This window comes from Mustela lutreola, chromosome 9 (assembly GCF_030435805.1).
Source record: "Mustela lutreola isolate mMusLut2 chromosome 9, mMusLut2.pri, whole genome shotgun sequence".
NCBI classification, from domain to species: domain Eukaryota; kingdom Metazoa; phylum Chordata; class Mammalia; order Carnivora; family Mustelidae; genus Mustela; species Mustela lutreola.
This window is the reverse complement of record NC_081298.1, coordinates 108,338,644-108,363,402: the sequence shown is the minus strand read 5'-3', so window position 1 is coordinate 108,363,402 and position 24,759 is coordinate 108,338,644. Positions and strand designations below refer to the sequence as shown.

Below are 24,759 nucleotides of genomic sequence, written 5' to 3'. Positions count from 1 at the left end.
AAAATAACATAAAATGTATTTTTTGCTTCAGGGGTACAGGTCTGTGAATCATCAGGCTTACACAATTCACAACACTCATCATAGCACATACCCTCCCCAGCGATCATCACCCAACTACCCTATCCCTCCTCCCCACCCCGCAGTGACCCTCAGTTTGTTTCCTGACATCAAGAGTCTCTTATGGTTTTCTCCCTCCCTGGTCACTTTTTGTTTCATTTTTTCCCCTCCCTACACCCCACAATCCCCCGCCCTGTCTCTCAAATTCCTCATATCAGAGATCATATGATAGTTGTCTTTCTCTGATTGACTTATTTCACTAAACATAATACCCTCTAGTTCCATCCACATTGTTGCAAATGGTAAGATTTTGTTGTTGTTGTTTTTAAGATTTTATTTATTTATTTGACAGACAGAGATCACAAGTAGGCAGAGAGGCACGTGGTGGGGGGGTGGGGAAGCAAGCTTCCCACCGAGCATAGATCCCCATGTGGGACTCAATCCCAGGACCCTGAGATCACGACCTGAGCTGAAGGCAGAGAATTTAACCCACTGAGCCACCAGATGCCCAAGATTTTGTTTTTTGATGGCTGCATAGTATTCCATTGTATATATACACCACATTTTCTTTATCCATTCATCTGTTGATGGACATTTAGGTTCTTTCCATAGTTTGGTTATTGTGAACATTGCTGCTATAAACATTCAGGTGCATGTGCCCCTTCATATCCCTACATTTGTGTCTTTAGGGTGAATACCCAGTAGTGGGATTGCTGGGTATGGGGAACCTCCATACTGTTTTCCAGAGTGGCTGCACCAGCTCACATTTCCAAAAACAGCATAGGAGGGTTCCCCTTTCTCCACATCCTCACCAACACCTGTCGTTTCCTGTCCAGTTAATTTTAGCCATTCTGACTGGTATGATGTGGTATCTCACTATGGTTTTGCTTTGAATTTAAACTATATCATTTCTATGTTCACTCCTTCAGTGCTTCCATTTGCACTTAGAAGAAAATATAAATTCCCTTCCACAGTTTTAAGGATTTCCTGGATATCCTGACCCCTGCCTCCAACTCCTTTACCTTCCAAGGTAGTTCTTTTCCCCATCACTCTTCTCAGTCATGCCAATTTTCAGTTCCTTGAATATGCCAAATTCTTTATAGCCTCAGGACTTTTGCATATGCTGTGCTTGTGCAAATCCTTATACATATATTAGTTCACTCTCATTCTCTGCTTTTCTTATATGTCACCTCCTCAAAGAAGCCTCCCTTAAGCCCCATGTCCATAGTAAGCCTCTTCTACCTCCTGAATTTTCTCTCTCCCATTTGTTACTGTTTCCTTCACACAGTTGTAATGAACTGGTTTGTTTTTATCTCTACTTCCCTCCTTATATTATAAAGTCCAGTTCCAGGGAAGAGGTATTTGTCTAGTTGACCACTATATTCCCAGTCCCTGGTGCAGTGTCTGTATTGAATAAATACATATTAATAAATTAATAAATGAATGATTGAGGAACTGACCTCCTTCCCTTCTCAGACCTTACCATAGTAAGTAAGCATCCTGGTCCCTAAAATAGGCTCAAAATCCCATTAGGAATTCAGAATACAGAGATATCTTCTCCAAGGTTATGGCTCTGCTTATAGCTTTTCCCAATAACCTCTTCCCAATTCCCAGTGCCTAGAAAGTGTGGGCTTTTCTAGAGATATACAAAGACAGAAGACTCTTCTAGCATTCCCTACACCAGCAGAGCTTGAAGGGACTGTGGGATAATATTCTTCAGAAGCAGTTGGTGGAAACTCCCACTCCCACTCAGAATTTTGAGATACGTAGGAGGGTAGAAGGTAATTCCAGAAGCTCTCATGACACATGTAAAGAAGCCTGGGGTTGGCAGAAAGCTTAGAACCATGGAACTTTTCTCCAAGGGAGCAATAGGTCAAGTGATGATATGGTCTGAAAAGAGATATGGTCTGGAAAGAGTTTGAGTCTGGGAACTACTCAGGTCTCTCTGAGGGTGCTTAACAATAGGTAGAGGCAAGGTGATGCTGATCGTTATACCCTCCCCAACAGCCACGCACACACCACCTACTGAAATCTGATGAAATGAGACTACACCCAGGAGTGTGGGAACACCTTCCCTGCAGACCCAAAGTGGGTGTCCTGAGAGGGGCTCTGCCTTTCCTATTCTTGCTCTTTGCTTGCAACATTTTGGCACCAGGTCTGGTAAAAAAGAGGAAACAACTTTGAAAACCAAAATATCACTTCCCCGCCCCCACCCTCCCCCACCAAACATTCTGCAAAAAATGACAAGAAAGTGACTTGAGTTTCCTTGACTAAGATGTTCTTAGGGGGCCCAATACCAAGTGGGAAAGTGGAGTGAATATTGCAAATTCTAAAAGAAGTGATTGCCAAAGGAAAAGAAAACCATGAAGTATTTTGACATTTATACCTAGATGATTAGATGGCCCCTTAGAAGTGGATTAGAAAAGGAAATAGACCAAGAGGAAGAAAAAGACCCAGGAGTCACAGGATAAGGCTTAGCCCAGGAGAGAGGTATGGGGATTCCTGCAAATAGAGAATATCTTTCCTGAATGGATCTGAAGATTGGACTAAGAGAAAGAAGATGGTATGGGTAGGAATCTGTCATTTATAGTTATGTATTCTAAAAACTCTATCTGGCTTTTAAAAGCAATATGTATGTATTACTATGATAAAAATTAAAATGAGTGCAAATAGTATGATTCTGTGCCCTTGTTTTACTCATCTGAAAATATCTTTTTCTTTTTTCACTGGGGTAAAGACTTAGATCCTTTCAAGGAGATAAATATAGGAAATCCAGGAGGATTCATCCAAAATCATGACACATGGTATCTTTCCTCTTTTTTCTGGAGAGGAAAACCAAACCTCTGATGAATATACTTGAGAGAGCACCAAGCTCATTTTTCATAATCACATTCACCTAGGTACCAGAGTTCTGGCCTCAATCCCTGTTCTTCTTAGTGATAAAGTCAATGTTGAACTAGAATTTCCATCTCCTGACCCTTTGGAAGAGTGCATTTCCGTGGGTGCCCAAAGGACCTATCAATTCCTGGATAGGTCATTCTCAGACCTTCAGTGGCCCTTGCGCTATGAAATGAGTAAGCACTTGATCCTGCCCAGAGTGCCTCATCCCGATTTCTCAAAGGCAGGAACTCAGAGATGTCCCTCTCCTGGTTTAGATTAAGGTGGATGCTGTTGGAGGCCCAGCATTGATGATTCAGTCAATCAGAGGAGACTGTGTCTGGGCAAGACAAAATCTAGGGCTGTACTGCCCTGCCTGCATTCCACCTGCAGGCAATTTGCCCTTCCCTAAGTTTCTCCAGTGTGGAGAATGTAATTGAGTCCCCATAACTATAGCAAAATAATTGCTGAAACTAAACCTGAATCTATAGAGTTGGAGCAGCCCTGGCTCTAGATGCCTCCTTCTGACGCTTAGATATGTTTATAAGTGCTTGAGAACCAAGTGGCATCTCTCTGTGTCCCTCCCCATGATAAGCATGGGTGTCTATAGGCATCTGGGACCACAGATAGAGATGTGGTCCTCAACCTCCACGAGGCTATGTATTCACCATATCCAGGTTCTTTCTGTCATGGGCCTCTGTGGATATGCCACCGTCAAGACCCTTGGTTGTTTTGGAGTTCTCTTGAGACTCATTTGTGGATTCTCTCAATATCCCTACCCAGCTCCTGTAGAAGATCCGATAGGTCCATACTATCTGTTTTTGTACATTCTTCAAATCATTATATGAATGACGGGATTCTTCTAGATCCTTACAGTTGTCTTTTTATTTTATCTAGTTTTGAACATATTTAAGGACTGTTTAGGCAGCTGGCCTTATTAACTACCAGATATTATGCTTTAGAGGCAGATTTTCATCAAAATTGTATGCTAAATTTTATGTGCTGATTTGACTGTAGGTCAGCTTTATTAAAGGAGTGGATGTTTGGAACTACTAAATTTGCATGGATAATTTTGTGTTTCTTAGTCCAGTTTGATTTCTGCACCATAATTAGGGCAGTTCTGCAATGAGAGAACTTCCCTGGGCATTTCCCTCCTTGAGAGAATGAATAATAGGACTTTTGGTGTGCCTTTGATACAGATATTTGTAGTCCATTGGTATTGTTCCTCCTCAGAGTAAATGACAGCTTGATAGGCACCTCTCTCCTCTCTACTACAAAGCACTACATGTGGCTGAGATATCCCCAGAGGAGAGATTGTATTGATAACTTGCGCCAGGAAACAGCTTGTGATCTGAGCTTTGCACTTCCCAAACAGGAAAGATGCTTTTCTTCTTGCTACAAGAGGATGGAGAGGAGGCTTTGGAGAACAGAGTATCCAGACCAGATAATCCCAGCCCCAAAGGGCTTCTCATAGCTGGCTGGGCTCAGGGATCTGCCCAAGAGAGTGAAAGATATGAGAACTAAATTGGTAAATAACGTAGTTTTAACCCAAATGCTATTCATCTCTGAGCTGTCCTTGCCTGTCCTCTGTGCAGAGCAAGTTGATATCATTCCTTCATTCTTTTTCTTCAACTGCTCTTGGCTTCTGACCAAAAACCAAACTCTGCCCTATCCCCATGTGGGACCAGCAGCAGATGAGAAGGAAGGGGCCCAGAGCTAGGGGATGAGAAATCTAGGTGCCCAGGACAGCCCTTCTCTGATGCCAAAGCTTGGGGTTGGGGTATAGCTTGGTGGTACAGTGTATCTCGGCTCTCACTTTGCACATTTTCCATTTTGGAATTTTGAGTTCCATTGCTGGAAAACTTAGTTTCTCCCCAGTTAGTGTATATGTATTTTTAGAATTGAGGTTTTTTTTTTTTTTTTTTAAAAAAAGATTGTATTTATTCATTTGACAGACAGCGATCACAAGTAGGCAGAGAGGCAGGCAGAGAGAGAAGGAAGCGGGCTCCCTGCTGAGAAGAGAGGACCCTGATTCCAGGGTCCTGAGATCATGACCTGAGCCGAAGGCAGAGGCTTAACTCACTGAGCCACCCAGGTGCCCCTAGAATTGAGTTTTTACTTATTATTTACTTACTAGAATTGAGTTATTACTTATACTTATTTTTACTTATTACTAACTTATTATTAGAATTGGGTTTTTACTTATTATTACTGAGTATTTACTTATTAAATATTACTTATTTACCCATTTTACAATTTAAACTTATTATTAAGTTTATTTAAAAATTATTGGCAGGGGCCAATCAATACTCAATACTTATTATTGAGTATTTACTTATTTACTTATTAAAGCAAAAAGCCCAGCTCTGCCAAAGCCTGAGTGTCCCTTGGAAGAATGTCCTCAGTTGGGTGGTCTTGAGGTGTGGTGCGGGTGGCCTGGCCACACACTTTTGCTTAAACACAGAGACTCAAGATGTGACAATACTTTGTGTGAATAAAGTATATATGGACAGTTGCAAGAAACCCAAAAATAAAAACAAAAAAAAATTGTTTTCATTCTGAACCTGTTTTTTTTTTTTTTTCTGTTTTAAGATTTTATTTATTTGACAGAGAGAGACACAGCACAAGAGGGAACACAAGCAGGGGCAGAGGGAGAAGCAGGCTCTCCATTGAGCAGGAAGTCCGATGTGGGGCTCGATCCCAGGACCCTGGGATCATGACCTGAGCTGAAGGCAGACACTTAATGACTGAGCTCCCCAGGTGCCCCTGGACCAGACACTGTTTTGAGGTACTTTTATTTCCTTGCAGAAAAAGGAGCTTTCTTACTGGGAAGTCAAATGATTCTGGGCATGCCCATTTTTTTTTCCCCCAGCAATCTCTGCTCCATGTGTCTTCTCTAGAAGGTTCAGTTCCTGTAAGAAAGATAATTTCCTGATGGGAGATATCAAACCCAGCTGTGACCTCTGGTTGCATCCCTGTGGTAGTTCATACAGAGTGAGATGTATGACAGTGGGTGATATCCTTGTGTATCAGTCCAGTCTGAGGAGCCTGGTTGATATGGGGGAAGATACTGGATAGTGAAGACTAAGGCTCAAATGAGAGGCTGTGGGTTTGGTTATTTTAGGAAGGCATGATACAAGAATGTGAGGAGAAGAGATAAGCATCATGACTTTGAGGACCAGTGATAGGAGAGGGAGACAGAGGGACAGAAATGAAGACAAAAGATTAAGCCTCAGGGAATCCATGGATTCAGGGACAGGATGGAGAGAACCCATGCTCTCAACTGCTGAATCTCCATCGATTCTTGTGTTTCAGGTGAGAAAGGAGCAAAGAGTGTGTCAGGGGGAAACTGCCCATTGAGGACTGGACAAACCATGTCCTCTTGGGATCTTCTCCCCTTACCACTAGACTGAAAGCAAATAGTCATTGGTCTAAGGGTTGAGGAGAATGGAAGGCTAGCGTGGTCTTGGACTTCTGAATCTGGCCTCTTGTTTCTAGTTTGGATGCCAACTAGTGCAGATCGGACCCTGAGTGCCAAACTCACTCCAGGCATCTTGGGTGTCCAAGAATGTAATCAGTATGTGCTTTGTAGGATAAGGCAGGCACCAGCGTCAAACTAAAGCCTTCATCATTACCAGCCAAATGGCAGAGTGCCACTGTGCCCTCATCACAGACTCCGTGAACACCCAAGGAGGGAAAACCAGATACCCGAAAAGTTGGTCACCATCTTACCCCTGCGGCCATCCTCACTACAGCACCGTTCTTCAGCGGAAAATGCTGGTTAACCTTGTATTTAGTTGGATCATGAAAGATTATTAAAATAGTTAGAGTAACTATCAAGTTAATAGAGGGCATGTAACTTCCAAATTTGAGGGAAGAGGGAACAAAGGGAAAACAAGGAAGACCATCTCACTCAATCCCACTGAAGGCACTAAACGAAGGAGAGAAAGAAACAAAAAAAGTGCATCAAAGAAAGGAATAAAAAAAAGAAAGGAAAGAAAAAAATAAAAGGATAATAGAAATAAATGGATATATTTCAGCAGTCAATTTAAATTAACTCAATTTTCCAGTTAAAAGAAGATTAACAGATTAGTAGAGAAATAAGGCAATGTGCTCATCACAAGAGACATACTTGGAACTGAAAGATATGAGTTTCCTTTGGTGCCCAGTTGGCTCCGATTGGACCAAGGTTGCACAAAAAGAGCTATAAGATCTGGTGGGAAATGGGGAGGGAAACTGAATGCATCAGTGAACGAGCATAAGCAAACACATGCAGGCTGATTCTGCAGGACAGTAGCTAGTTGGGAAAAAATCATGTGAATGGGTCAGTTTCCCATATGTCCTGTTTTTGCACTGAGAGCAGGCTTAAGCTGCACAGCATGACAACTAAAACTGATTGAAAACCCTATAGTCCTCCTTGAAGAAGCAGTGGGACAGATTTGGGATAACTACTGCCACTGCAACGTGAGGGGGTTAATCTTAGAAGGGGAGAGGCAGTGAGGGAGAGCCACAAAATTCAGTGTAAAAACTGCCCAAATCTCTGGCTGACCCTTGAGCCATGCCCAGAAGCCCCTGTGAAGGTAAAGGAACTGATCTGAGATATTTGCCACCACCTGAGAGACAGGATTTGCATTTTGTGTCCAATGAGGTTAGTTGTGTGGTAAAACAGAAACATAAACTTCTTCAGAGGAATGAAATAGCCTCTGTAATATAATATTTAACAATATCTAGGGAGTAATTCAAACACATGAGGAAGAAGGAATGTGTGGCCCTGTGTCAGGAATTAGGGCAATGAAGACCAATCCTGAAATTCCCTAGATGTCAGAATTAAGAGATAAGAACTAGAAAAGGGAACCGTATTAACAAAATAAAGGAGAAATACCAGACAATTATTTCAGTGGATACAGAGAAAGCATTAGGTTGAAGTTAAGCTCTACTCACCATATACAGTCCCAGCCAACTACAAATAGAAAAGATATTTTCAGTATTTTGAAAGGGCATCTACCAAAAATAGATATATCTACAGCTCCCAATGGTGAAAGATGGGATTTTTTCCCCCTAAGAATGGTAACCAGTTAAGGATGGTTGTTCTCTCTATTTTACTGGAAGTCATCCCCATTGCAAAAGTCAATTAAAAATATCCAAAGAATGGGGGCACCTGAGTGGCTCAGTCATTAAGCGTCTGCCTGGCTCATGTCATGATTTCAGGGTCCTGGGATTGAGCCCTGCATCGGGCTGCCTGCTCCACAGGAAGTCTGCTTCTCTCTCTCCCACTTCCCTTGCTTGTGTTCCCTCTCTGTCAAATAAATAAATAAATCTTTTAAAAAAAATATCCAAAGAACGAAGACCAGAATATAAGGAAAACTGTCCCTCTTTGCAGATGATATGATCGTTCATGTAGAAAATCCTAAGCAATCTAGAGAATAACTACCAGAAGTAAGAATAAGTGTAAGGTGGTGGGATATACTGTTAATATAGAAAAGTTAATTGTATTTTTAAAAACAAAACTTAAACCTTAAAAAAAATTAGAGTCTAACACATATAGAGGACACTGCACAGCTCATGAGGATGTAGTTTGCTGAATTCTCTGATGATATGCATAAAGTGCCCCAAAAGAGCCCTGTACCCCCATGCACCTGAATGTTTATAGCAGCAATGTCCACAATATCCAAACTATGGAAAGAACCTAGATGTCCATCAACAGATGAATGGATCAAGAAGATGTGGTATATATACACAATGGAATACTATGCAGCCATCAAAAGAAATGAAATCTTGCCATTTGCGACGACACGGATGGAACTAGAGGGTATCATGCTTAGCGAAATAAGTCAATCGGAGAAAGACAACTATCATATGATCTCCCTGATATGAAGAAGTGGAGATGCAACATGGGGGGTTAAGGGGGTAGGAGAAGAATGAATAAAACAAGATGGGATTGGGAGGGAGACAAACCATAAGTGACTCTTAATCTCACAAAACAAACTGAGGGTTGCTGGGGGGAGGGGGTTTGGGAGAAGGGGGGTGGGGTTATGGACACTGGGGAGGGTATGTGCTATGGTGAGTGCTGTGAAGTGTGTAAACCTGGCGATTCACAGACCTGTACCCCTGGGGATAAAAATACATTATATGTTTATGAAAAAAAAAAAGAAAAAAAAAGAGCCCCATGCCCCTTCCAGTCCCTCTTCCAACCTGAGGTTGGGTGAGGGTTAGGTTGGGCGTGAGGTTAACCCCTGGTCGGATGGCAAATACCATTAGTTTTGCTTAGTTTTGAATTATGTATATGAAATAATAAAGCATGCGTTCTTTTTTGTGCCTGGTTTCTTTCACTTAGGACTATGTTTGAGAACCACCTTTTAGAGTTAAGTAAAAAAGCAAACTTTAAATGAATAACACATCTAAATGAACAAAAGTGGAAATCAGTTCTTTCTCCCCATCCAGTTTTCTCTGGCCCATAGTGATAACGAATGCTACCCGTCTGCAGGCTATCTTTAGAGAGGAATCTGGGGCACCAGCAGGCCTCTGAATGTGTACTTTCCCCACACAAATGGTAGCACACACCACATAGAGAAGAGAACTCTTGAAGAGATACATTTTCTAAATATTTTCCGCGTCAGCCTACTTTTACTCCATCCGCATTGTTGTTGTTCATTCATTGTTGAAGAAGAAGGGGCTGTTGCTTTGTGACCATCCCTCAAGCTGGCTTTGTCTGGTTTTCCTCATGATTAGATTCAGCCTCCAGACTTTGGCAGGAAAGCTGCAGAAGATGTAACGTGTCCTTCTCCGCGTGCCATCTCCTGATGGACACGCCTTGTGTTGTCTCCCGCCAGTCCTGGAGAGCAACATTTTGGCCACTTGGTTAAGGTGAAGTGGGCCAGGTTTCTCCACTGCAAAATTACCAATTTTCCTTTTGTAATTGGTAAGCGATCAGTGAGGAGATTCCTTAAGACAATGCATATCTTACTCTTCATCATTCGCATGAAGGCTTTAACCTCTGTGGATGATTTTTACCTGAATTGGTCACACCTATGATGATTGCAAAAATATTATTGTTTATTTTTATTATCCTTGAACTAATTGTGTTTTTTTAAAATATATGGGTAGCAAGCTGTTAGAAAATGAAATAAAAAATCAATTCCATTTACAATAAAATACTCAGGAATAGATTTAACAAAGGATGTAAAAAACATACGTAGCCGTACACTTAAAATGTTTAAGATGGTAGATATATGTGCATTTTATTACAATTAAATATGACAAAAAATTAGGACAGATGTGCAAACACTTATCTAATAATCATTATATATAAATATACAATTGTATTTATAATATATATAAAAATATACAATAGCTATATATTATATATAAATTGTATATTATATATAAACAAATATATATATATATATATTATATAAAGAAGTAGTCCCTGGTTCTTGAGTTTGCAACAGGAGATGATTCTACTCCATCAGTGCCAAGTGTCACAGACAGAGCCATGGAAGTCTTGGGACCTCCTCTGGGGGATTTCCAATGCAGTTCCCTTTGCCTTTTTTAATTCTGCTATGGGTGCTCACTGCTCCAAGTCCTCTGTGGAAAGAGACGAAAACAAAACAAAACAAAAAACAGGAGGAAAGACTGCATGGGTCGGTCAGGTGGGTGTTTGGAAGAAATCATCCAAGTGTGGCCTGCCCAGTCCAGCCTGGCTGAGAATACCCTCTCTGTGAGCACATAGCCATGCACACAGAGCCCGTACTCTGCCTGGGAAGAAGGAGCGCAAGGCCCAGGGACCAGGGAAGATGGAATCAGACCAGTGCTCTTCCTTTCCTATTGACTTTTTCCTTCCACATTTGGTTTATTTCCAATTTTCAGCCGCAGAGTCTGGTTTAAGTCCTAGCTGTTGTGTGGCTGGAGGTCCAGAATGGCCAAACCAGGTCATCTGTGGGAGGTGAGTCCTCAGACTCTGGAGGCCTCTGAAGTACAGATGAGCAAAGCGACTGGACCTGCTCTGGAGGGTCTCTCCTGGATCTGAGGTAAGGAAGTGGCTAGTGACTCTGGTCCTGCCCTGGGTGACTCAGTCAGGAGAAACCGCCTGTGGGTGTGACACGCACCATAGTCTCACCCTGTCGTTGCCCACACACTCCCCGGTCCCAGCCTGTAGAACTGGCCCTTCCCCAGACCCTCCACCCTGGAAGATGCCATGGGATTGAGCAAGGACAACAAAGCCACAAGTTTCTGGCTCAGCCTTCGGCTGCAGTGCTCTGACCCACAGACTTCCCTGTAATTTCACAGGGACTCCAGTGTTACCCAAATGTACTATGAGCCAAGTGGCACCTTGCCTTCTGTCGCTCTGCACAGTGACTGTAGGATATGGCTGTCGTCGGGGTGGGGGTCCTGGGCTGTAGCAGGAGGGACCCTTCTGTTCACAGCTCCCTGAGGCTGTGTCTGCACATCCCCACAGGCTCTCCTAGGCCAGGCAGGGCCTCCGTGGGTGTTCTAGGCCACCACAAGTCACTCCAGGGAGTGAGGAATCTCCTCTGTCCTATTGTGTCCCACACTCTGTCATGCTGGAACCTTTTGTCTCTGGACCAACTCTATTGGTTTCTGCTGTCTTTATTGAAGTCTCTGTTTTTCTGAAGAAGCTCCTTGGTCCTTCCTATAAAAGACTTCTGGCAGGGAGCCCCCCGGGCCTCCAGCTCTACCCTCTATCCAAGTCTGTAAGCATTATGTGGCTTATTTGTGCACAGTGGGGAATAGGAGCTAGTATGAAATCGAACTGCCAGAGTACTAATACCAGGTTCATGTCTTACTAGTTAGTGACCTTGGCTTAGTTACTTCATCTCTCTAGGCCTGACTTTGTCTTCTCAGGCCCATGGGAATAGAAATTGCACTCATTTCGCAGTACAATGCCTGTACTGCTTTCGAGATGATGCTTGGCGCAATGAACGTGCAGCAAATCCACAGCATGTGCTGTGGTCATTCAGCCAGGCTGGGTTGGGGCCTTCTCCCTCTCTGGGTCAGGAAAGATATGTTAGCACAATGGTAAGGACGTGTTTGACCTGGAACTAGACTCAGATTTAGGTCAGCATAGACATGTTCTCAGGGTCCTCTCTATACACCTGGGGGGGGGGGCAGAGAGGTGAGAAACAGGACATGGGAAGCAGGTGTCAGTGGATTTGTGCTAAGAGCTGACCCTGCTCTTCACTGCGTCTTTCTCGTCCATCCTCATGACAACCCAGTGAGGTGATGGTTCCTCTTTTCTTTACAGAGAGACGCAAATGAGGTGAGATGAGTCATCAGATCGGAGAGATGAGGCAAATTTCCCCAGGCCACGTGACCGATGATGACGATGGTGATTACAGCTGACACTGAAGCACCTGCCTGTGCTAGGCACGCTCCAAACACTTCACATGCATTAACTCCTATCATCTTAACGGCCATTGCTGAGTAAGTACTATTTTTATCCCCATTTTACAGATGAGAACTCCAGAAGGCAGAAAGGTCAAACAACTTGGCCAAAGATGTATGCTAATAAGTGACAGATTTAGACCTGAATTGAGACGGTGTAACCAGAGTTTGGCAAGCCCTTTCTACAAGGGACCATGCCCTAAATACCCTATCTGCGCAATTTCTGGCACAGACACTGAGCTGGGCCGTTGCAGTGCAGAAGGATCCACAGACTGTGTAAACTAGTGAACATGGTTGTGTTGCGACCAAGTGTTGTTTGGGAAATAGTGGGCCCATGTTAGCCCATGGGCTGAGACTGTCCACCATGGTCTTACCTGCTCTATTAAGAGAATGATGCCCCAGAGGCATCAAAGCTCTCGAGAAATAAAAATCATAGCTGTGAACAAAATGTAGACAATTCTCTGGCCTGTTTTAAAGAAGGTTTTATGTATTTATTTGAGAGAGAGAGAGAGAGAGAGAGAGAGAGAAATCATAAACAGGGGGAGAGGCAGAAGGAAAAGCAGACTCTCCACTGAGCAGAGAGCCCAACAGAGGACTCCATCCCAGGACCCTGAGATCATGACTGGAGCTGAAGGCAGTTACTTAACCAACTCAGCCACCCAGGTGCCCCTCTCTGGGCTTTTCAATGTGATACAGCATACAACTCCTTCAGTTTTAGTGCCATATTATTTATTAAAGACATACTGTATACCAGGTACCACCATAAGTACTTGGAATACACTAATGAACAAAATAGGAAACACCTCCCTTGTATGAGCTTATCTTCTAGCAGAATAGGGTGGGGGCTGATGAATAATACACATAACACAGTTGAATTATACAGTGTGTTAATAGATGGTGAGTACTTTAGAAAGAAATAGAGCATGGTAAGCAGAAAGTGGCAGCAGCAGAGGAAGGCATGGGATGGTGAGTATAGGTCTCATGGAAAAGGTGATATTTTAGCAAAGACTTTAAGGAGGTGAGAGAGTGAGCCATGCTTATATCTTGGAGAAGAGGTTCCTAGGCAAGGAGAATAGTCAGTGCAAAGGCCCTGAGGCAGGAATGCTCTGGCCTGTTCAAGAAAGAGCAAGAGGTCCTGGGGCTTGAGTGCCCTGCATGGTGTGGTAAAAGAATAAGATCAAGTGTTAGTGAGAACCTGGTTTTGTGGGGGCCTGGGAGCATGGCAGAGACTTGCCTTTTGTGCTCAAAAACTCAGGGAGCAGAATAGTGACATGATCTGGGGCAGACTGTAAATGGTTCCGTCTAACTGTCGTGTTGTGTCTTGGGGTCAATAGTTTAGATTCAGGTTTCCTGGATTTGATTCTGATTATTGGTTCCGTATCAGACAACATGATTAACCTTTCTCTGCTTGGTTTCCACATCCATGATACAGAGATCATAAGAGCATTTATCACATAGGGCAGTTGTGAGCATAAAATGAGAACATTCTCATGAAAAAGAAAAAAACCCCACTAAACATAGTTCTAGAGACATAGTGGACACCACATGAATACTGGTTATTTTCATTATGTTTGTTATCTTCCTAATAAAAAATTACTATTTTGCTATAATAAACCACTCCTACTGTGTGCTTACATACTGATGTAACCTTGCGCCGTTTGCGACTTCATCTCTTTGGCAAGAGCAGGAGGCACCCCCGCTGCAGGGCACTTGTGAGAAGCACCACGGGGAGCATTAACCCTCTGCAGACTGGCACAGCTTCGGGGACAACCTCTATGGTCAGATGAAGTCCACGGAGAATTGAGATGTTTCCTAAGAAGGGAGGATACCCACTGAGGACTAAGGAGAATGATCAGGAGTGGAAACTGCCCATGGTGATGACACAATGTGTTGGTTACCTGTTGCTGTGTAACAGATTATCCAAAAACTTAGCAGCAGCTTACAATAGCAAGCACTATAATTTTACAGAGCTTCTCAGAATGAGGAACCAGAAAAGTGGGATGAACTGGGTGGTCTGGCTCAGGACGTCTTGTGAAGTCGCCATCAAGATGTCAGCAGGGTCTCCTCGTCTGAAGGGCTCATTTCTAAGATTACTCACACATAGCTTGTCAGGTCCCACCACACAGGCCTCTCCACAGGCTGCTCTAGTGTCCTCCTGACATGGCCCCTGGCTTCCCCCAGGGGAGGGAACCAAGAGAGATTGGGAGGGAGCTACAAAACCGTTTGTGATCTAGCCGCAGATGGGGCACCCTGCCACTTCCACTAAGTAGTAAATTCTTTAGAAGCCAGCTACTAAGTCCAGCCCACACTCAAAGGAGAATTAAACTCCACCTCTTAAATGGTAGAATATCAAAGAATTTGTGGACAGATTTTTAAAACCACCACACATAGGGAGCCTGGGTGGCTCAGTGGGTTAGGCCTCTGCCTTCGGCTTGGGTCATGGTCTCAGGATCCTGGGATAGAGCCCTGCATAGGGCTCTCTGCTCAGCAGGGGGCCTGCTTCCCTCTCTCTCTGTCTCTGCCTGCCTCTCTGCCAGCTTGTGATTTCTGTCTGTCAAATAAATAAATAAATAAATCTTAAAAAAAAAAATAAAACCACCACACATGATGTGTGACTTGGGGCTAAATAATATTATCTTAGTAGTGTCAGTTTAATTTTCAAAAAGATCTGAAACAAAACTCTCACACAAACACAGAGTGAACAATGTGCCAAAGATTTATCATTATTAATAAATGAAGGGAACAGCAGGATGATAAAGCTTATTCAAAAAAAAATTATAAAAAAAAAATGTTTGGCTTTGTTGAAAATGTAAAAAAAAAAAAAAAAAAAAAGATATGATCAGTCAGGAAAGAAATAGTGGAATGGGTTGGCTGACTTAGAATTTAAAAAAAGACCTGCTTAATGAATTGCAAAGCAGTAAAACTGCACCTTCTTGGCCTATCTTTTCTTTCGGGCAGAAATGATTTGCAGTTTATCAATCCGTCTCCTCTTCGTTAACATCTAAGTTCACAGAGTCTGGTGTTTAATCCTCAGTCATCAATAAGCCAAAGGCATCTGTTTCCTAAAGAATTGAGTAATTCCTGGTGGGGCCTCTTTGACCAAGTTTTAGTATGACATTGAGAGCACATATGGTCACCATTTTGTTTTGTTTTCTTCTTCTTTTTTTTAAATTTACATTTGATTGGCCAACATATAGTCCATCATTCGTTTCAGATGTAGAGCCCAGTAATTCGACAGCTGGACAGAACACCCAGTGCTCATCACATCACATGCCCTCCTTAATGCCCATCACCCGATTGCCTCATTCCCCCCCCCCCCCACCAACAACTTCCCTTAAGCAAACCTCAGTTTGTTTCCCAGAGTCAAGAGTCTTTCATGGTTTGTCTCCTTCTCTGACTTCTTTCCATTCCATTTTCTCTCCCTCCTCCTATGATCCTCTGTGCTGTTTCTTATATTCTATATTTGAGTGAAACCATATGATAATTGTCTTTCTCTGATTGACTTATTTTGCTCAATGTAATACCCTCAGGTCCATCCATGCCAAATGTAAGTGGTAAGTATTCATCCTTTCTGATGGCTGAGTAGTATTCCGTCATATATATATATAATACACACACACACACACACACACACACACACACACTCCACATCTTCTTTATTCATTCATCTGTCGATGGGCATCCTGGCTCTTTCAATAGTTTGGCTATTATGAACATTACTGCTATAAATAACCTTTCTTGATTAAAACTCTCCACAGTGTAAGGATAGAGGGAACAAACCTCAATATCAGAAAAGCCATATACAAAAAGCCCACAGTGAATATCATTCTCAATGGGGAAAAATTGAGACCTTTTCCCTAAGGTCAGGAACACGACAGGGATCCCCACTCCCACCACTGTTGCTCGACATAGTACTAGAAGTCCTAGCCTCAGCAATCAGACAACGAAAAGAAATAAAAGGCATCTAGATTGGCAAAGAAGTCAAACTCTCACTCTTTGCAGATGACATGATACTTTATGTGGAAAAAATCCAAAAGATTCCACCCCCAAATTGCTAGAACTCATACAGGAATTCAGCAAAGCAGCAGGATATACAATCAATGCACAGAAATCAGTTGCATTTCTATATACTAACAATGAGATAGAAGAAAGAGAAATTAAGAACTCAATCCCATTTACAATTACTCCAAAAACCATAAGACACCTGGGAATAAACCTAACCAAAGAGGTAAAAGGATCTGTACTCTAGAAGCCACAGAGCATTTACGAAAGGAATTGAGGAAGACACAAAGAAATGGAAAAATGTTCCATGCTCATGGATTGGAAGAATAAATATTGTTAAAATGTCTATGCTACCAAGAGCAATTTACACATTCAATGCAATCCCTATCAAAATACCATAGATATTTTTCACTGGAAAAAATGGAACAAATAATCCTAAAACTTTTATGGAACCAGAAAAGACCCTGAATAGCCAGGGGAGTGTTGAAAAAGAAAACCAAAGCTGGTGGCGTCATGATGGCAGACTTCAAGCTACCCTGTCTTATTTTCAAGTTTGAAGAACTTACATTTCTTAATGGGGGTTTGTCTTGTTTTTGACACTTTCACTGTCTTAGCTCATTCATTCACCTCTCCCTCCATTCATCCTGTACCCATCACCATGAAGCACACTGCAGAGAAGACACATCTCTCCTGTACCCTCAGCAAGTTGCCCCATCCGGAGGGGGGGCAGCCATGCACTGGTGTCATTCCATATTAGTCAGAATGAGGAAGCCCCGCAGATGTGTCTTGTGGACACATGGGTGCAATTCACTATGGTCAGGGGATCAGAGAAGGCAGCTTTTTTTTTTTTTTTTTTTAAAGATTTTATTTATTTATTTTACAGACAGAGATCACAAGTAGGCAGAGAGGCAGGCAGAGAGAGAGGAGGAAGCAGGCTCCCTGCTGAGCAGAGAGCCCGATGCGGGGGCTCAATCCCAGGACGCTGGGATCATGACCTGAGCCGAAGGCAGAGGCTTTAACCCACTGAGCCATGCAGGCGCCCCAGAAGGCAGCTTTTTAAAGTGAAACAATATGTACTTCCCTATAATCACTTTACAAATGAAAGTCTGCCTGCTTAAAACCACTTTGGGGTACCTGGGTGTAGTCCTTTGAACGTGTGACTCTTGGTTTAGGCTCAGGTCGTGGTCTCATGGGTCATTTGATAGAGCCTGGAGTCAGTTAGTGGGCCTCTGGGCTCAGTAGGGAGTCTGTTTGAAGTTTCTCTCTCCCTCTGCTCCGCACCACCACCCCCACTCTCTCTCTCTAAAATAAAAAAATAAAATCTTTAAAAAAAAAAAAAACTCACTTTGCCTACAGGCCAACACCTTTTGGAGTTTCTTTTTCATTTTGTTCTTTTTAATGTTTATTTTCAGTGTCCTTTCCATTTGGTCACTTTAATGATTTTGCCTAAAGTAGTGTTTAGATTTTAAAGTTTTCTTTTTTCTGAAAGGTGTTTGGTACATTGGAAAAACTTGATATTTTATTTATTCTTGAACATTTTGAGGACTTTTTAGCCTATAAATTGGAACACTATTTCTTTAAAATTTGTACCTTAGCAATATATGGCCATTAGCAGTACTCAAGATGTCATTAAATTGTTTGTTTTTATGCACAGCCCTCTGCCTTTAACTCAGCTCCATCACAGAGAGAGTTTGGAGGTACCGAAGCTGCATGAATTGTTACATATTAATTTGCCAAATAGGGATTGGAGAAAGATCGATCGCAGGTGACATGGGCTAGATTTTACTTTCTGAGGAAATCATCAGACACATGAGCGAAGAAAAGGTTGATATGAAGATGTTTGCCACCACATGATTTTCAATAGCAAACAATAATAGACTATTAATAATTGGTTGCTATAAATAAATGAGGCATCTATGCAATGAAGTGTATGCAGCTATTCAATGTTATGCCATAATTCGTGTTTGGTATGAAAAGATATTCTGTTTTGCTACACGAAAAAAGCAAGTTGAATAGAGTATAGGCACTATGACACAGTTGTGGGAGACACAGTTGACAGTTACCTGCATAGATATACACGGAGGAAAAGTGTCAACATTGGTTTTCTGATGGTATGTTCACAGAAGACAAGTATTCGTGGTGTGGGTTTGTTTTGTTTTCTTTCTTTCTTTCTTCCTTTCTTTCTTTCTTTCTTTCTTTCTTTCTTATTTATGTATTTATTTTGCCAATCTGGATTTTCAGGTTTTTCTACAATGAATATGTAGACTAAACATAGCCTAAGCAAGAAAGCCCCACCTTCAGCATTTCCCATAAGCCTGGCAAAGAAAGGAAGGATGGAAGAAGGAAGGAAGGAAAGAAGGGAAGGAGAGAGGAAAAAAAGGAGGAATGAAGGAAGGAAGGAAAAGAGAAAGGAAAGGGGAGAATAGGGGGCTTGTTCTAAAATCGGCTTTCCTTGAGGGTCTGTTTGCACTGAACCCTTTGGGTCTGGAAGTGCCTGAGGTCCAGGAGCTGAGGGCTCACGACGAACTTGAAGGCCACTGGGAAGTTCGTCAGAATTGTTGAAAGAAGATTATCTCCAGAGCCTTCCTTCCTTGGGAGAGGTACTGAAGAGCAGGTGTTTCTGGAGGCCTAGGGTGGTGTGACATGCCTGGGAAGCGCTGCTCCTCCTCAGCTTGTGGTGGTTTCCGGGGCTCCTCCCTCATGCATTATTAAAAGGGCTGATGCATCCTAGGGGAGCAGGCAGATACCACAGGCTCTGCCAGGAGAAAGGAACATTCTGAGGTGTCCTTTGGGGAGCTGGGTTTCATTCTCCCCGGCAGGACTGGGGCTCTCTCCTGACCCCAGCCCTAGAGTCCCCTGCTCTATGGGGAATGGTCACATTCTGGGAAGGGGTAGGGTGGGGTCAGAAGGCCGCTTGCTTCTCAAGCCCCTGTCAGCCCAGCCTCTATCTCCACCTAAGATTTTGTGTTCTTTCAGAATAAGAGAGTCTACACACTGTGGAGGTCAAGATGGTTCTGAGTGGGGCGTTGTGCTTCCGGTGAGTATCTGAACCTCTGATGGCTGTGTCCTTTGGGGGAAGAAAGTTCCGGGTAGACCCGTTGTCCATCCTCTGTGGGAAGGGAGGGGCTGTGGCTGCCCAGAGCTGGGGCTCTTGTTGGTGGGTGGGCAGCTGGGAAGTTGTAAACAGCCCCTCATTGTCCTAAGAGAAGTTTTTCCAGCCTTTCTCAGGCTGGGGTTGGCCACCTCATGGGGTTTCCTGATAAGAAGGGGGAGCAAGTGGATCACTCTGCATTGAGTTTCAGCCCCACGTATCCATAATGAGAATTGAAGTCCGGATACCCAGCCCAGAGGTGTTACCACCCTCTGGGGTGAAATGATGTCACTCTGCTCTATCACACCCATACTGCCCTTTGGGGCAAAACAACAACAAAACTATTTAGTCAATCAGTCTGTCCGACCGCTGACATGTACTGAGCCAGGTGGTCTGCTGTGTTCTGGACTTTGCTACTGAGTGAAAATGGTCTTTGTCCTCTCTGAACTCAGAGACTTCCATACCTTTTCCCAAGGTGTGTTCTATGGAGCCCCAATCCTATGAGTGGCTTTAGACAGTGGCTCTCCTTGATTAAAAGATGTAGGAAATACTGCTTTCTGTGTCTTCTTCTAAGGGAAGCATCGTGCAGTTTGATATATGAGTAACTTTGAACAAGATTTGTTTGTGATTAGCTACCATCAAGCCAATTTGCATACAGCATATTTATTTCTGTATGACACCTGAAGAAATCCATTTTAGGATATATTTTTCACCTCTCAGGATGTAAAAAAATCAATTGAGATCAGAGATGATAAATAAATTTGAAAACAAAACAAAAGAATTTTAAATTTATTATTTATTTAAATTTTTTAAAAGATTTCTTTTATTTGAGAGAGAAAGAGAAAGCGCGTGCAGTGGGGAGGGGCAGAGGAAGAGGGAGGGAGGAACTTAAGCAAACTTAGACTGAGTGCGAGCCTGACACAGGCCTTGATCTCACCACACTCAGATCACAACCTGAGCGGAAACCAGGAGTATGCCATTCAACTGACTGTGCCACTCGGGTGCCCCAAGAATTTTAAACTTAAAGATATTTGTCACTTACTAGGTGGAAGTAAATGTGCCTTGATGTCTTCAGTAATGATTGAAGAATCAGATTTTCATCTGGAAAATGCATGGGCATGATCTAACCCTTGTCTTAATTTAGCCACCGGGAGACTCAAGCCCAGAGAGAGCAAGCAACTTGTCTGTTGTGACTCAGTAGCAATGGTGGCACAGCCGGACAAGAACCCAGCACTCTGACTCACAGTCCAGTTTCTTTTCCAACAATAAGGGTGAAGGAGCATATCTGAGACTCAGGTGGGGGGCTGTGTTGTTATCCCATTGGTAGGGCAGGAGCCCAGCAGAGCTGGCAGAGAAGGTTGGGTGGTTACTTCTGGTACAGCAGGAGGAGAATGAGAGAGTCCCATGTCTGGGGGACTCTGTAGAGCCCAGCAAGCCCGAGCACCCACCTCTCCCCTAACTGTCATCCTGTCTTGATGTTTCAGGATGAAGGATGCGGCCTTGAAGGTGCTTTATCTGCATGACAACCAGCTTCTAGCTGGAGGGCTGCATGCAGGGAAGGTCATCAAAGGTTCGTGGCAAAACATGACCCAACTTCCCTAGGTCCTTATAGACTCTGAGGGGAGGGGGCCTGGAGGGGACTTAGAATAGTGATGTAAACTGGCCGACAGACCCCAGGCCTGACACGGTAGATGGGGCATCATAAAAGCAGGCTCTGAACACAGACAAAAAACACTACACCTTCCAGCAAAGTGAGGGCACTGAACCGCAGGCTACCTCAAGCCTCATGCAAAGGTGGGAATCTTTTCCAGAATGAATGCTTTGTTCTTCTCTCATAGGTGGACTTAGGCCAAACATTCCTTTTCCTGGGAGCTAGTGCTAAAAGCTCCAGGCCTTTATTCCCATGTGGGAGTGACTTTCTACCCCTTTGTCCTGGGTCCCTGGGAATTCCTGGTCCCTCAGAGTGATGGGACCCGGATAGCGGTGGCACCATCTTACTCTTTCTGCCGCAGACACCGTGACAGGTGTCTCTCTAAAATAGCATATACATGCCCACTTGGGACACTTTTACTGGGCTCTGGGGTCACCACGTGTGTTTCTGTGTGTGCGTTTGTACATGTATATAAGCTTGAATATATCTATGTGTGAGTGTGTGGGTGTATGTGTTCGTATACATGGTGGGAGATGGTATAGAAGGGAATGAGACCCTCTTCCGTTCTCAGGAATATCACAGGTGGTACAAACATGTCCAAATAACTCTGATGAGAGGCTTATCAAGTTTCTAAATAAGGCCAGAGGGTCAAGAGACATTAAAGGAGGTGGCCAGATATCCCCTGGGGCTTGAGAAAATGTGAAAGGTTGAGCCTGGACAAGGGGGTGGGCATACAGATGGGAGATGGTATAATGTGCTTACATGCCTTGCTGTCATTGGGCCAACTGGCAAGACACCACGTTCCCTAGATGGCAGCTGTTAACAGGCTTTCCTTCTGCCCAGTCTGGGGACAGGATGTCTCATGCAGTTTCTTGTGCTCCAAGGTCCATGATGTAGAAAAAAGGAGGGAAGGACAGTCAAGGCCTCTGAATCTGGCTTCCTTTCTCTAGGCGAGGAGATCAGTGTTGTTCCCAACCGGTCTCTGGATGCCAAGCTGTCTCCAGTCATCCTGGGAGTCCAGGGAGGGAGCCAGTGCCTGTCGTGTGGGACAGGGCAGGAACCAACTCTGAAACTAGAGGTGAGTCCTGTTGGGGCATCCTTGCTATCTGACTTCACTAAACCAGCAGCCTGGGGCCAGAGCTCCTCTCCCTCCCAGGGTTCTCTGGATTATAGCCCTACCTATTCATGCCTGTGGCCCAGCACTCTTGCCTCCTCTGCTCCTTCCCTCACCTGTCATACCCCTCTGCTCACAGCCAGTAAACATCATGGAACTCTACCTTGGTGCCAACGAATCCAAGAGCTTCACCTTCTACCGGCGGGACACAGGACTCACCTCCAGGTTCGAGTCAGCTGCCTACCCGGGCTGGTTCCTCTGCACGTTGCCTGAAGCAGACCAGCCTCTCACACTCACCCAGCTTTCAGAGGATGCCAGCTGGGGAAACCCCATCACAGACTTCTACTTCCAACAGTGTGATTAGGGCAATGTACCCCCCAGAACCTACCTGGTCAGAACTGGCTTAGGCAGGGGCGGAGATGGAAGAAGACACTGGTGGCAACCATCCCCCCATCTGCTCTCAGGGCCCCACCTCTGGCTGGGCACTCAGCCACTCCCCCTTTTGATTCCCAGTTTGGATAAATCCTTTGAGATTTGGGGGCTTAGTTCACAGTTTCTTCCCTGCTGAGTGATGCTACTCATGTAGAACCTTGCAAAAACCACTCAAGATAAACTGGAAGCCACATAAAAAGGTTCCCAAGGAGTTAGGATAGGGGAAGTAGTGGAAATCCTTCATGCTTCATGATAACTTACCCAGTACCCCTGAGCCCCACCAGCCAGCCCATCCTGAGTTAAACCTATTAGGGCCACCAAATGCCCACATGAGGTTCTGTCATCTACCACTATGCAGGAGGAGGAGGTCATAGAGTTTGGGACCCAAGGCCCAGCCCCCTTCCTCTTGCCTGTAACTTAGCTGCCATCATATTCTACCTTTTCTGTCTCAACACTCATGCTCTAGCCATGGCAGAAGTTGATGGTGGTGTCCAAGGAACTTACTCCAGCTCAGAAGGTCAAAAAACAACCAGACATGTCATACATTTGAAACCTGAGGTACCACTAAAATCTAAGATGCTGGTATCTCTTCACATGGAAAGATGCTTGTGATATACTGAGAAGAGCAAAATTACAAAGTAGCATATCTTGTAACCTCATTTTTATTAAAAAATGCCTATCTATATATTTCTGCACAGAAAACAGTCTAGAAGAATTTACTTCAACTTTTGGAATGTCAATTTAGCAATTACAGGTGATTTTTCTTTTGTTCTTTTATTTATTTCCAATATTCGAATCATTCTACAGTGAAGATGGACTTCTTGTGTACTAAGTTAATCTTGAGAAAAAGAGAGCAAACACTATTTCTGATCATCTTCAGCATCCACTTCCCTGAGTGAAGTTCAAATTGAATGGAGCTCTGCTGCTCTGCTCAGCAGTGATGAGAAGCAGCTCACAGGCCTCAGCAAAGCCATGAAGAAAGAAAATATGATGAGTTAGCATGGCTAGAATCTCCTGGAGAGAGTGTTTATAGAATGAGCAATCCTGGACCTAGAGTTGTCACAGCCCCCTGAGATTTCAAGGTGTGGGTTTTAGCCTCCAAAGAGTTATATGCTGGTTGGAATCCATGTCCCTCTGGAAATTTGAGACCGTGGCCCTCTTTGCAGATGCAATTAGGTAAGAGGCCATGCTGTACTTGGGTGGGTTTTAAATCCAACAGGACTACACCTGCAAGAAGAGGAGAGGACAAAGAGAGAAACACAGGAGACCCAGACCTGGAGGCAGAGATTGCATTTATGTGCAACAAGGTGAGAAATGCCATTACTGAGGCAACTTCTTGCTAGGAAGGGGCAAGGAAGAATTCTTCCCCAAAGGCTTCAGAGGGAGGACGGCCTTCTAGTCTCCTGAACTGTGAGAGAACAAGTTTGCATCATTTTAAACCACCAACTTGGTGGCAATTGGTTATGGCAGTCCTAGGACATCAACACAGCTGCTGCTGACCCCATCTCTCATCATGTGTGTGTTCCCTCCCACACTGCACCTGAGTTGTGTCTGTGACCAACGGAACGTAGCAGAAGCAGAAGTAATATTACATCACTTTGAGATTAGACTATGAAAGAGTCTGTCTTCTATCTTGTTTTCTCTCTCTGCTTCTTTGTTTACTTGCTCTGGGGGAAGCCAGCTTCCATCTCATAAGCAGTCCTATAGAGAGACCCATGTGTTGAAAAAGGAAGCCTCCTGCCAGCTGCCACATGAGCATGTTTGGAAGCAGTTCCCCAGCCCCAGTCGGGCCTTCAGATGATGCACCTCTGACTGACAGCTCAATTCCCACCTCAGGAGAGACTCTGAAGCAGAAACACCTAGCTAAACTGGTCTAGATTCCCAACCCGAGGAAACCGAGGAAATAAATGTTTTCTGCCTTCAGTTGCTAAGGTTTTTTTTTTTTTTAAAGAAGATTTATGTATTTATCTTTTTAGAGAGAGACAGGGAAAGAAAGAGAGAGAGAGAGAGAGAGAGAGAGCGCGCGCGCATGTGGTGGGGATGAGGAGAGAGAGAGAGAGAATCTCAAGCAGACTCCCTGATGAGTGTGGAGCCCCATGAAGGGCTTGATTTTATGACCCTGAGAGATCATGA

General features: G+C 43.8%; 1 protein-coding gene across 1 annotated transcript; it reads left to right on the top strand.

Annotated features, from left to right (window-relative positions):
- Positions 1 to 19,346: 19,346 nt before the first annotated feature.
- IL36RN (interleukin 36 receptor antagonist) lies at positions 19,347 to 22,558 on the top strand. The gene is made up of 4 exons (XM_059134205.1): positions 19,347 to 19,375; positions 20,914 to 20,999; positions 22,031 to 22,158; positions 22,334 to 22,558. Exons 1-4 carry the CDS (start codon positions 19,347 to 19,349, stop codon positions 22,556 to 22,558), a joined length of 468 nt encoding a protein of 155 aa, XP_058990188.1.
- The last annotated feature ends 2,201 nt before the right edge of the window (positions 22,559 to 24,759 follow it).

What these genes read in the sequence shown, in the direction of transcription:
- IL36RN (XM_059134205.1), top strand. Translation starts at nt 19,347, where the DNA reads ATGGTTCTGAGTGGGGCGTTGTGCTTCCG. An exon ending in AGTGGGGCGTTGTGCTTCCG is followed by an intron (nt 19,376 to 20,913) that starts GTGAGTATCTGA and finishes TTGATGTTTCAG; the next exon opens with GATGAAGGATGCGGCCTTGA. An exon ending in AACCAACTCTGAAACTAGAG is followed by an intron (nt 22,159 to 22,333) that starts GTGAGTCCTGTT and finishes CTCTGCTCACAG; the next exon opens with CCAGTAAACATCATGGAACT.